Consider the following 13,584-nt stretch of genomic DNA (forward strand, 5'->3'; position numbering starts at 1 on the left):
ATGATTGTCTTCTCAACTCATTTCCTTTGGAGAGAAGCTACTCATTAAATATTTATGATTTTTGAATGATCATTTGCATTTTGAGTTATTCCCTCTAGTACTATGTACTTTGTAGAAAATCTATTTATAATATTTGGACTCTGTTGGAGAGATTTAAGTGAGGAGGAACATAATTCTTTTGAGTATTAAGAATAATCAGAATAGTTTCTAGAAACTCAAAGTTTGCAGTTTTTCTCCCAAACCACAGATGTAGCCCAATCCCTTTTAGGAATGCTTAAATAATTATTTTTCACTGTTTTGGCTTTCTTTAGACATGGCTTAGGGACTCAGCCTTGAAGTGAAATGAATCCTTCAATACCAGATGTGGTCCTTGGCTCCACATCTTCAAGCTTTTTTTCAAAATGAGAATCATTTCCCTGAGAAGTCTGGCTACCTATAGGAATTTTTCACACACACACCCCCAACTTTATTTACTTAATAAATACATACAGAGTCCCAGCTCTGTTTAAGGACCTGTGTTAATGTATGAAGACATAAAAGAGTAAATGAAACAGTGACCTTTAAAGAGGCAGATATCTTCATCTCATAGTTGTTTGTGAAGATGGTTTGTACAAGAAGAAGAAACAAAATGTAAATATGAATAAAGGTAGGAGCAATGAATTTTCTCTGGGTTAGGGAGGATGGGACCGAGGAATGTTTCACAGAGAAGGTAGCATTTAAGTTGGTCCTGAAGAGACAAGTAAGATTTAGTTAGGGAGATAATGGGGAAGGGCTTTCTAAGCAAGGACATGGAGGACACAGCAGACATGGAGGTCCTGATGTTTCTATGTAGACTTAGGAATGGGCTAGCAGTAAGGCAGGACTGGAATGTTAAGATTTTGGTGGCATAATATGAGAGAAGGCTATGAATTTGGTGCCAGAACACAGGATTCTGAATGCCATATGCATTTTTTTTCTTCCTAGCAACTTCTGCTGATCGCTTTTACCGAATAGACAGATCTCAGGTAAGCTTTCTTGAGCCTAACACTTTATTGGTAGCTAATCTTATACATTATTTTCTAATGTAAACCCTAAAACATTTACAAATTCTGGAATGGCACTCATAGCCGAAGCTATGAGTTTTCTTATTTGTCTTCACACATGTTGTAATCTGTGGACTCAGGATGATGTGGCTTGACCTTGCAGATGAGTACAGAAAATGACTAGGTTTGTAGATATCATTACCTGCCTGCGCTCTAAATTTTCTCACACACTGCTACTTTTACTGCTTCCTAGCTCAATTTTATGGCTTTTAAAGTTTATTTTGGTTAACAAGTTTGACACCTCCAGTATATATTTATGCTACTTACTTGCAATTCATCACTTCCCAGAGTTCCATAATGAGAAAAAAAATGCTTATGCCCAATGATAATATGTGTTCTCATTGTCCAAATTCTCCTGAAAAAAAGAAAAAGGAAGAAGATAGAGAAGAGGAGGAGGAAGAGAAGAAATAATACAGTATGGAATCCAGTGATAAAACTAGTTGTTAATCATGTCACTTAGTTTGGCCAGATCCTGGGGGTCCAAGTCCAGCTTATTGCACAACTCATGCTGGACCAAGCCGCAGGTGGGGTATCACTTCTTTGACTGTATTTGAAAAGAGGCAAGCCCAACTCTGGTCATACCTGACAAGATCCTGGTCAAGTAGGAATCCCAGGCCAAGAGGGCTTCACCAGCCTCTTCCTCCCGTGTTGCTTCAGGGATGGATGTCCACAGGTCAGACCTCTGAAAATGCACTTGGTCTTTTGTTATGTCATAGACTTTGATTATCTTTCAAGATCAAGAAGGCTTTATTTTGTTACATATCCGATGATAGATTTGAGCATCCTGTCAATCCTCTGACAGACTCCTTTTTCTTCCTTAGGAACATTTGCACTTTGTGATGGAGATTTCCCAAGATGAGATTTTTATTCTGGACCCAGATATGGTGTTGTCACAGCAGGCAGGGACACCTCCAGGAATGCCTGACCTGGTGGTGGAGCAAGCCTCAGGGTGAGTATGCCTCGTTTTTGGTGACATGGTAGCGAGGCTGGCCACAGGGTGACATCCATATCTGACTTTGCACTTGGCATTTCTAATGACATCAAACTAACTTAAGATACAGGTTTTCTTGTTGTGTTTCATTAGAGTGTAGCATAACTGGTTCCATTATATGTCTGTCTTTTGAATGGCTGCATAGAATTATTCTTTCCCACCAAGATTTGTACCATGTCTGAGCCTTCTTTACACACCATGTCTACACCTCTTACCAAACTATAAAGTGCTAGTATTTGCATTTGTGCGTATATATCTATAATGCTTGTATTATCCAAAGAAAAATGGGCACAAGTGGTTTGACTCTATGTTTCTCCTCCACCACTTCTCCTTTTTTTGCTATATCTAAGCAGCTTGAGACATAGATTGTATAATAATAACTATGATGTATGAAGCACTTATTATAAGCCACCTACTGTCCTAAATGCCTTTATTATATCCCTGCCATCACTTCATAGTAACCAAATCATCAGATTTGGTGCTTATTTCTGTGCTTATTTCCTGATCTGTAAAATAGAAATAAAACCTACTCAGAGAACTGTTCAAAAATTAAATGAATTGATACTTGTGAAGTATTTGGGATAGTTTTTGACACTTGGTAGACACTCATTAAATATGATGTTGTTAAAATTATCAGCCTCATCACGGTCATGTAACAATGCCCCTGTGCATCTGGAACTTTTATTACCCTAAATCCATAGATAACTAAATTGAGGCTTAGAGCATTCTTTAACTTGGCCTGTATTGCATAGAAAATGAATGGCAAAATTGAGATTTGGTCCCAAGTTTTATGCTAAAGCTTATGCATTTAATCACTACTTTGAGCCACTAAAATATTATTAATATTTCTAGGTTATTTCAGCAATTCCAAAATATTTATTTAGACAACTTTTTATGTGCCAGCCACTAGTATAAGTGCTTAAGAGACAACAATGTAAAAAAACAACCCCAAAAGCAAGCAAACAAAATCTCTGCCCTTGTGAAGTCTAATGAACTTTGATGTCTTACTGGTATATGGAGGCCAATTAGTTAAAATAAGGATTTCCCTGGAAAGCACACACACATGTGCTAAAATAGCATTTGCAGATTGTGTACACACACACACACACACACACACACACATACCTACCATATAAGTTGACATGTTCACTTGAGGTAGCCCTTATGCCTTTTTACTCCTCTGCACTAATTTATTTGACCATTGTTGCCATTTCTGAATATCTCCCACTCTGCAAGGGCCAGCTGATATCACTGGTATGTATCAAGTCAAGAAAAGACCGAAGTAGCATGACAGGGCAAGTATATAGTTGTGTTTAGGAAGCCAGAGCTAGTGATATCAGATATGTTTCCCTGGGCATCCCAGAACGTGGTGGAAAAGCCCATCTTCACAGTCCACGTACTGTAAATCCAGTGTGTCAGCTGGAGGGAGGAAAGCAAGTGAGATGTTGGGTCCTCCTGCAGGAGCAGTGAGCACTAGAGTCTCGGTGTCCTCCTGCCCAACATGATCTTGGCTACAGTATTTGATCTGGGAAAGAATCAACTCATCCTGCCACACTCATCCTGGTCTTTGTCCTTCTCTATATCAAATAATGGCCAAAAGAAATGGCTTCGTCCTGAGTTAAACCTCTATTAGCCCCAGCTCCCAAAACAAAGTAGCCCAAAGTAGCCTGAAAATCTACTAGAACTTCAATCAATCCCTTTCTTATTTCAGATCAGTTGCCCCTTCTGGAAATGAGCAAGGACAGGAAAACAGTGAAAAGGGCTGAGCTTTTTTATTTCCCAATTTCCATTTCTCCATCAGGTTCCATTACTTCTTATTTACATCACATTTAAAATTACCTAATCGTGAAATGTAGTCTTCTCATCTGTAAAGAAGGCAGAGGCACACAAGCAGTTCATGATGGTTGAGAAAAGTAAATAATAAATGTGGAAGAAGGAGCTAATAGATGAAGATTAATTTCCCATCTCCTGTTCGGACAAGCATCATCTTGAGGAAGAGCAGAGTAGGTCCTGTGGCTGGTCCTGAATGCCTAATGCCTGGTACCTTCCTTCTCCCAGGCTGTCAGAATGGTGGAATCCTGCCCTACGGAAGCGTATCCTGAGCGACAGTGGTCTGGGAACGATTACTCCGCATTATGAGGACTCCGATTTGAGGGATCTCAGCCACTCACGTGTGCTACAGTAAGCGCGCTCTCACTGTTCTTTTCCTGTGCGCCCTGTGGTCACCTGGAGAGGCCTGCCAGGTACCTTGTCAGTGACAAGGGGTCTCTTTCCAGTGCTGTTCCCACGCTGTCTCCTGTGGCACCCAGTGGTTTCACATTGCATTCACTTGGCTCACTTTTCCCAACCCCCGGCTCCTAGTGGAGCTTCACTTTCCATTTCTTTGGCCCCCAAACCACACTGAGACCTCGCATGTCCATCTACAAATACGTTGAACGTCACCAGTGTTTGCTTTACTGAAGTCCAGTGCTTACTAGATGTCCCTATGTTTGCCGCCTCAGGAAGACATGCATGAAAGAGATGATGAATAGTTGGGAAGTGACATAGCATCTTTTCATCTGTATGAACATCCCCACTTGCTTTTACAACTCTGTTTCATTTGTGTCCAGTCCTGAGCCTCTGGATGTGTGCTCTGTGTAGCACAGCCAGGTAGTTTTGTTGGCTGAAGTGGAGCTGCTCATGTTTCTCAGAGTCTCTGGGTAAACGAAGCAGCATCTGTTCATGCTTATGGATGCTTTTTGTTTGTAGATCAGAATAGTCGGTGTGTTTTCTTCTGAGGTCGGATCACAGTCAAGAAGTAGGATGAATGTTGGAGTTCTGGCAACAGTGTTGGCACATTTCTGGCTGGGGAATCTTTTTCTCCCTGTGATATCTCCTTGCAGGAGCGGATTCTAAGTACAGTCAGTGGTCATGGGTACATTTCTTCCACACTTCAGGCCAATCACCCCATCTCAGAGGCCATACAAGTTGGTTGATTCAAAATTTGTGATATTAGGCTGATTTCCGTTCCTACCCTAGGTCCTAATTGAATAGCGAAAATGGCCTTGTTGCCATGTAGTCTTACCATTTTTACAAAATAAAAGGAGTCAAAGTCTTAGAAGCCTAAGGTTAACTGAAGAGGTGTTGTTTCTAAAGGAAGACCACAGCAATTTTGGTATGACAAAGGGGAGAATAAGTGAAAAATCTGGAGCTCATTACTTCTTTGGTGAAGGCTCTACTCAAATATCCCAGGGGCAAAAGGCAACTTCATTTTAATTGCTTCTCGGCACTACCTCTTATTTTTGTTGTGTGAAGAGTAGAAAGGAAAAAAGTGAATTACCATGGATTTTCCTTTATAATGCAACCATATAGTTAGATTTTGGTCACATCTTGATTCCTTACAACCCAGGGTTGTTTTTCCATTTCTTTTTTATATGAAATTGATGCTTGTAAACCATGGTGAGTCAGCCACCCATTGATGGTTAAAGACATGGCTATCTAGCTGTGGGCAGATTTATTTGAAAATTAGAGTTTAGCCACAGAAATAGAAATTATGCCTAGACCAACCAGATGAGTATTGTAGTTGTTCTTCCAGACAAGCTATTTCCAAAAAGTAGAGTATGACCTCACCCTGGTTTCCTGTTTCCTGATTTCCCTATATGGAGTATATTAAAGTATGTATCATGATATGTGAAGTGATTGTTTCTAAGGTAGTAAATATCCTTCCTAAATCACAAATAGATGTACTACTTTATATTAATAGCCAAGTTCTTAAAACTCTACATAAGAATCAAATCTTATTCTTTATTTGGGATATATTATCCTTCAAAGATTTCTCTTAATTTTCTTATTGATCTTCACTTGGCAGCTGTTAGTTGTCCTGGTCATTTATACTACCTTAGCTCTCAAGTGCACTAGAGCAGTTAACTTAAAAAAAAAAAAATTCTGCCAAATCTCCTTGAAAACAAAGTAACACTCAAATACTCACCTTCTAGTGCTCGAGTCTCCTAGCTGAATCTCTGGGCATCATGGAAGCGAGACAAGTTGTTCCCCCTGGCTTCTGTCTGAATCCCTGACTCAGAATACAGGACCATAATAAAACAGTTGTTTTAAATCACTGACAATAAGCAAATACCGTACTCTACCCTCATTTTGCCTATTAATTCTTTAATTTTTTATTATTGTTACTGTGTCCATTAATTCCTTAGAAAGAACATCTCTTTGTTTCCTTCAGAGATCATCTCTGATGCGAAGAGGTATATTTGCAGTTATCAAATAGTTCAATTATATAATACCTAGATATTATGTGCCATGTTAGTAATAGCTACTACTGATAGAATGTCTCCTGTTTGCTTTGTGTCATAGATAAATTATCTTTAATTCCTGTAACAACTTCTAAATCTTGCCATTGCTTAAAAGATGAGTAAATTGAGGCATACAGAGTTTAAAATACTCATTTTGGATCATGCAAGATAGCAAGAATGGAAATTGTGGTTCGAGTCAGTTGGCTTGACTTCTGACTTCATGGTTTTTCTGACCATACTGTATAATCTTCCTGAAGGGCTAGTGCAAAGGCATGGTGCCCACAGCTCCACGGCCCAAAAAAGGTTTACTTTGGTTTCTATTTTTTTAGCATCTTTAGTGTAGTGGGGAGAAATATATATTTGCATATATAATATATTTGCATATATAATATATTTGCATACATAATCTCCCTATATAGAAATTTTCACTTTATACATATATTATATATTATTATATATATTTAACTACAAATTAACCCAAAAGTAAATATGATTGAGAATTAATTTTAAAGCAGTTTTACTGCTTTTTAAAAAAAGATTGAAATTTTAAAAATGACTTTTATTTTCAAAAATTATTAAACTATATTAAATTTGTCCCAATGTAAATAAGTACAAAAATTATTTGAAAGCTCATTTGTTCTGTTTCTTAAATTCTACATATGAGCCAAGGGAAAAAGAAATTCCACATATGAGGTAAATGGTATGGAGTTTCCTTAAAAGTTAAAAATAGAGCTACCCTATAACCCAGCAATTGCCCTACTTGGTATTTAGCCAAAGGTACAAACATAGTGATTCCAAGGGGCACATGCACCCCCATGTTTATAGCAGCAATGTCCACAATAGCCAAACTGGGGAAAGAGCCCAGATGTCCATTGATTGATGGATGGATAAAGAACATATGGTGTATATTTACAATGGAATATTACTCAGCTATCACAAAGAATGAAATCTTGCCATTTACAATGATATGGATGAACTAGAGGATATTAGGCTAGGCAAAATAAGTCAGAGGAATACAAATACTACATGGTTTCACCCATTTTTTTTTTTATTTATGATAGTCACACACACACACACACACACACAGAAAGGCAGAGACACAGGCAGAGGGAGAAGCAGACTCCATGCAGCGGGAGCCTGACATGGGATTCGATCCCGGGTCTCTAGGATCGCGCCCTGGGCCAAAGGCAGGCGCTAAACCACTGCGCCACCCAGGGTTCCCTGGTTTCACCCATATGTGGAGTTTTTTTTTAAAGATTTTATTTATTTATTCATGAGAGACACAGAGAGAGGCAGAGACACAGGCAGAGGGAGAAGCAGGCTCTCTGCAAGGAGCCTGTTGTGGGATTTGATCAGAGACCCCCAGGATCACACCCTGAGCCAAAGGCAGATGCTCAACCACTGAGCCACCAGGCATTGACACCTCATCTGTGGAATTTAAGAAACAAAACAGGTGAACATAAGGGAAAGGAAGGAAAAATAAAATAAGAGGAAGACAAAGAAGGAGGCAAACCATAAGAGACTGTAACTCTAGGGAACAAGCTGAGGGTTGCTGGAGGGAAGTGGTGGGGAGATGAGAGATGGGGTAACTGGACGATGGGCATTAAAGAGGGACTGTGATGTAACAACCACTGGGTGTTATGCAACAATGAATCACTGAATTCTACCTCTGAAACTACTAGTATAGTAAGTGTTAATTGAACTGAATTTGAATAAAATATTTTTTAAATGAGGCAAACCAAGAATCTGTAACTATAGAGAATAAACTGATGCTCACCAGAAGGGAGGAGGGGTGGGGATAGGTGAAACAGGTGACCAGGATTAAGTAGTGCACTTGTGATGAGCACCTGGTGTTGTATGGAAGTGCTGAATTACTATATTGTACATCAGAAGCTAATATTACATGTATGGTAAGTAGCTGGAATTTAAATAAAAATCTTAAAAAATTATAGGAAGGGTATTCATGTGGCAAATACCCTGAAATATTATGTTGTTTTATGTTATTATTTGCATTAGGTCTTTCACTCTATAAACAACATAGAGTAACATAAAAATATGTTGTTTTATGAACTTTTTTGTTTATATTGTCTTTGTACTTTCATTACCTACATTGAACAATGCATACGCTTTTCAGACTTGCCATTCATTCAATGGTCATATTTTAAAATATATTAGTATTGATATATGCAGTTTTTAATTAACTCTACTTGGTATGGAATATTGCATCATTAGTACTCCATAACTTATTTCTCCATTTTGATAGTGATTTCTAATATTTTATTATTTTAAAACTGCAGTGAATACCCTGCTGCATGTGTCCTGTGTTGCAGGGTGTATGTGCAGTTTCAATTTTGCTTGATATTCCTATCAGGAATATTAAAAGTAAGTATGTAAAAAAGACCTGAAGAATTATTGTAATATTTTAGGTACAGTTGGCATCTGCTGCTTTAGCTTTAAAGCCCCAGTAAGTTTGGAGAGAGAGAAAGTCCCAGTTTAACATCATGTTTACAATATTAAATAATACACTACATTAAAAAAATCAAAAGGGAAATTTTGAATTCCTAGAACTGAAAATACTATTTATCAGAGTCTGCAGAAACCACTAGTCTTACTCACAGAATGATTTATGACTATGAATTCACTTATCAAAGGAAAAATGATTCATACAAATAAAGCATTCAGTTTGATAAACTGGGAAAAGAATCCCAGAGTAGAAAACAAAGAAATAAGAGGGAGGAAGAATCATAGAGACAAATCAATGACAAAGAGAAACTGTGGAAGGAGCCTCGGTGTCCATCGAAAGATGAGTGGATAAAGAAGATGTGGTTTATGTATACAATGGAATGTTACTCAGCCATTAGAAATGACAAATACCCACCATTTGCTTCAACGTGGATGGAACTGGAGGGTATGATGCTGAGTGAAGTAAGTCAATCAGAGAAGGACAAACAGTGTATGTTCTCATTCATTTGGGGAATATAAATAATAGTGAAAGGGAATAGAAGGGAAGGGAGAAGAAATGTGTGGGAAATATCAGAAAGGGAGACAGAACATAAAGACTCCTAACTCTGGGAAACGAACTAGGGGTGGTGGAAGGGGAGGAGGGCGGGGGGTGGGGGTGAGTGGGTGACGGGCACTGAGAGGGGCACTTGACGGGATGAGCACTGGGTGTTATTCTGTATGTTGGTAAATTGAACACCAATAAAAAATAAATTAAAAAAAAGAAATGATTAACCAAGACTAAAATGTAGGTAAGAGACAAAAAGTAGGTAAAAAGGTAGGTAAGAGACAAAAATCCTGAGAAGACTGATTTTTAAAATAGTAAATTTTGGAGTTACCTGGGTGGCTCAGTGGTTGAGCATCTGCCTTTGGCTCAAGTCATGATCCCAGAGTCCTGGGATTAAGTCCTGCATCAGGCTCCCTGCACAGAGCCTGCTTCTTTCTCTGCCTCTGTCTCTGCCTCTGTCTCTGTTTTTCTCATGAATGACTAAATAAAATCTTTAAAAAAAAAAAAAAGTAAATTCGGGAAACAGGAGGAATTTAACTGCAGTGCTTTCCCAACTCATCCTTCCTGCCTGGCTCCCCGACCTGCTCACAGTGGCCTTTTCCTCTCTAAATTCCAAATGCCCTAATGCCAGGGGTCTCCTCAGAGTTGTCTCTTCGTTTTAACTTTTATTCATAAGATCCATCATCCTTCCTTCTACTTATACACAGTCCTCTAGGAGAGAACATAATTCCAGTGAAGGACGTATAACACATCTAAGGTCTTCAAAACCTATGAAGATAGTAGAAAACAATCTTTAAGTACCAATTTTAAGATAAATTAGGTAGAGACAGTTGACTTGCATTCTTACAAATAGAACCATAATGAATTTGTCTTTAGGTTCAGAAAATATTTTCAGTATCTAAGAAAGTTCTATTTAAAATCTATTTAAAATAATATGATTTTAAGTAGATTCTAGAAACACATCAGCTCTCATCATTAATCATACCACCAGAATTAGTGACAAGGCTATATTTCATTTTGGCAGAAGATTTGTAAGGAAGGAATTAATGGAAATTATAGCAAACAGAATCTTAGTCCTGAGAAAGAGTTTTCTCAACTTCAGGATCTGAGATTTGGAAAAAAAAAAAAAATAGCACTGAGTGAAAACTAGTATGTTCTTTTTTTTTTCTTTTTTAGATTTAATTTATTTACTTATGAGAGACACAGAGAGAGAGGCAGAGACATAGGCAGAGGGAGAAGCAGGGTCCCCGTGGGGAGTCCAGTGTGGGACTCCATCCTAGGACCCCGGGATCATGACCTGAGCCAAGGCAGCTGCTCAACCACGGAGCCACCTGGGTGCCTCAACTCTAATATATTCTTAATAAGTTATTTTTTTGAGAAGGAAAGACTTAACCTGAGTCAGATGGGTTAAGGAAAAACCGGTAAAGGGACTGGGAGGATATTTAGTTTCTGAAAAAGAATGATCTTTTTGAAATTTTTATTTATTTAGGGTTATGCAAAACCCCCAAAACTGACTGAAAGAAGTACACTTTTTCTTAGTGTCTTCAAGTCCTAAATTGGAAGGAACTAAGTAAAGGTCACACAGGTAAAAACAGAATATCTTGCCACGTGACTAAGACAAGAAAGAAGAGTGTAGTGAGCTACCCGAAGGCAGACGTTCCATCCAGACATCTGTGTCTAGGCAAGTATCTATTACCTGATCAACTCAGCAGGGCTAATAGATCCTTATGATCTGCAGTCTCTAAGAGATAATGTTATCAAAAATCAAACTATGATGTATCTGGTCTGATTATTTTCATTGGGATTCCAAGAAACAGGCTGAGTCATTCAGTAAGTCATTCATTGATTGAGCAAATAAATATTGAGCACCTTCTCGGTAAGGAACTGTCCATCTGGTATATGTATATAGGCGCACACTCATACATACGTAGGCACTGAAGAGATAAAACTAAACAAGAAATTATTATCTCCTTTGAAGAGCTTATATGCAAAGGGGAATATTACACAAATCAATTATTAGAGTTCTCTCTGCTAAGTGCCATAATGGAGATATGCATTAAATGTCCTGGAAATAAGAGGACTAGAATTTGCTGCTTCCTCCAGATTTCACTGTTTTATATTTATGTGAAAAGAATGAGTATTTAGAGAAATAATGAAAATGTTAGCCTCAAAGGAAAGAGGCTTTTTAAGAACTCCAAGCTTATTTTCTTCATCCTTTGTACATGAGCAGATAACTATCTGCTTTTCATCATCATATAACCAGAAATGCTCCTCGAATAATTGAATGCACAGTTTAGCATCACTCTAACTGACATGTGCTTAAGGAAGTTGGTACAACTAGCAAGTTATTTAGGGATATCCAAGATACCAAATAGTACTTTAGAAATTGGCATTTCCAAGTGGCTCTAAAATTCTGAACCACAATATCGAGAAGATAACCCTTCCTTCCCCTTCCAAAAACTCAGTCGTTCTTGGCTGAACATAGGGTTAAGAGCTGCATTCCCCTCTTGTTTTCCGACTATTTCCTTTATCCAGTTTCTTCGGGAACATTAGGTGATGGCCTGACTCTAATAAAAAGGATAATTGGCTTATAGTCACAGCTCCAAGTTCTCAACAGGAGGACAGACCATTGGGCAGTGATTGGGTTGTGGAAATACCCTTCATGCTTCACAATCTGATAAGAGGGAGAAAATTAATCTTCTTAGTGGGATGCCAGTTTTGCTGGAATCTGTCTTAGAGATGAAATCAGTGCTGTCTGGATGGAGACACACAGTCCCTTGCATCTGTTTCACTAAGATAGTTGGTTCCCATCCTACTTACTGTTGACTGGTCTAAATCTTGCTCTCCCTGCCTAATCACTGAAGCTGGAAGGGCTCCAGTTTATCTGACATATATCTTCCTTTCTTTTTCTTCCTGCCTTACCTCCAGTTTTTACCCTCCCTATTTAGCCAAGCACATAATGCTCTGTTCCCTTGTGTGTGCAAAATTTTTAATAAGAAAATTTGCTCTATTCCTCTTATAGTTGCTCCTCAAATACTTCTGCATATGGGGGTCCTAAACCTTTTGTCAGATATGGAAATCCTTTTCCAAGTTTGGTTAGTGGCAGAGCCAGACTAGAATTCTTTATATGTCTTTATATGTCAAAATATATCTTATTTTGACCAACACTGAAAAAAATCTTGTTAATGTAAATAAGCTCTAATATTAAACATCCATTGGATTTAAAATGACGCCAAGAAATTCCACCCTTCCATTTTTATGAGTTCAAGTTTGGTCAGTGATTACAGCACGTCAGAATATTACTTTAAGCGCTCTTTCTTTTCACTTGCAAAAGATGTGGCATTACCTACTCACACTTGAGGAACATGGTAAATGAGGGAAATTTTATCAGACCCTTCTTTAAAGCATGTGAGTTCCTTGGATAGCCAAACTATATTACTCATTCTGCATCCACAGCACTTTGCACCATATCTGGTATACCAGGTGTCCCGTAAGGCAGGCTTATTGGATAAATGGATAAATATGGGACATTAGAGAGAAGGTACTCTATCAAACCAAAATAGAGATGTCTATTTATAATACTGCAGCAAACCCAGTTCTAATCACACACATACAAAAATGTAACAAAATGTTACATTAAATGTTAAACATTTTTGTTAGGCTGTGGAATCCATTTATGTATTTCGTATTTTAATGTAGATCTGTTTGACGCAGGGAATTTACATTAAAATAATAATGATGCATGGAGTCCCTCAGACAGAGAGAAGTTGCTGTTTTATAAGTGAGAAAGTAGAAAGCAACAATGGTGAGTATAGAGAATTATAGGCACTGTTGATGAGCACACAGATGAGATGGGGCCAGGGGGTGGAGGAGAAGAATCCCATCTAGAACCTCGTGCATTGAGAAGTCAGCATGCTCCTTGTGTCAGAGCTCTGGATTTTTTTGGTTATGTCAGTAAGTTGAGTGCTTGAGGAGGGTTTGGATGTTCTTTGGACAAAGGGGAAGAAAGTTGCCAAGTGGGAAACCATGAACGGTCAAAATGTTATGGATGGAAGAGAATTTGGGGATTTCCTAAGGATTTCCAACCTAAAGAGACAGGACAGAGCCAGAGCATGAGGAAATATGGGGACGAGACATGCAGAAGGAAAGCATTTTTTTTTTTTTGAGTTCCCTTAACAAGTAGGGAGCAGTAGAAGGAGCCTCTAATGAAAAACTATCAGT

The 13,584-nt window shown here is 38.3% G+C and overlaps 1 protein-coding gene across 1 annotated transcript in view; it reads left to right on the top strand.

The window, feature by feature from the left end:
- Positions 1-13,584, top strand: part of DGKI (diacylglycerol kinase iota) — a 428,692-nt gene that overhangs the window by 339,871 nt on the left and 75,237 nt on the right. The window contains 3 exon segments of the mRNA XM_038559441.1: positions 964-1,004; positions 1,904-2,031; positions 4,132-4,254. Coding sequence (XP_038415369.1) covers positions 964-1,004; positions 1,904-2,031; positions 4,132-4,254 — 292 coding nt within the window.

The sequence above is a fragment of the Canis lupus genome, chromosome 16 (genome assembly GCF_011100685.1).
Source record: "Canis lupus familiaris isolate Mischka breed German Shepherd chromosome 16, alternate assembly UU_Cfam_GSD_1.0, whole genome shotgun sequence".
Classification (NCBI taxonomy): Eukaryota; Metazoa; Chordata; class Mammalia; order Carnivora; family Canidae; genus Canis; species Canis lupus.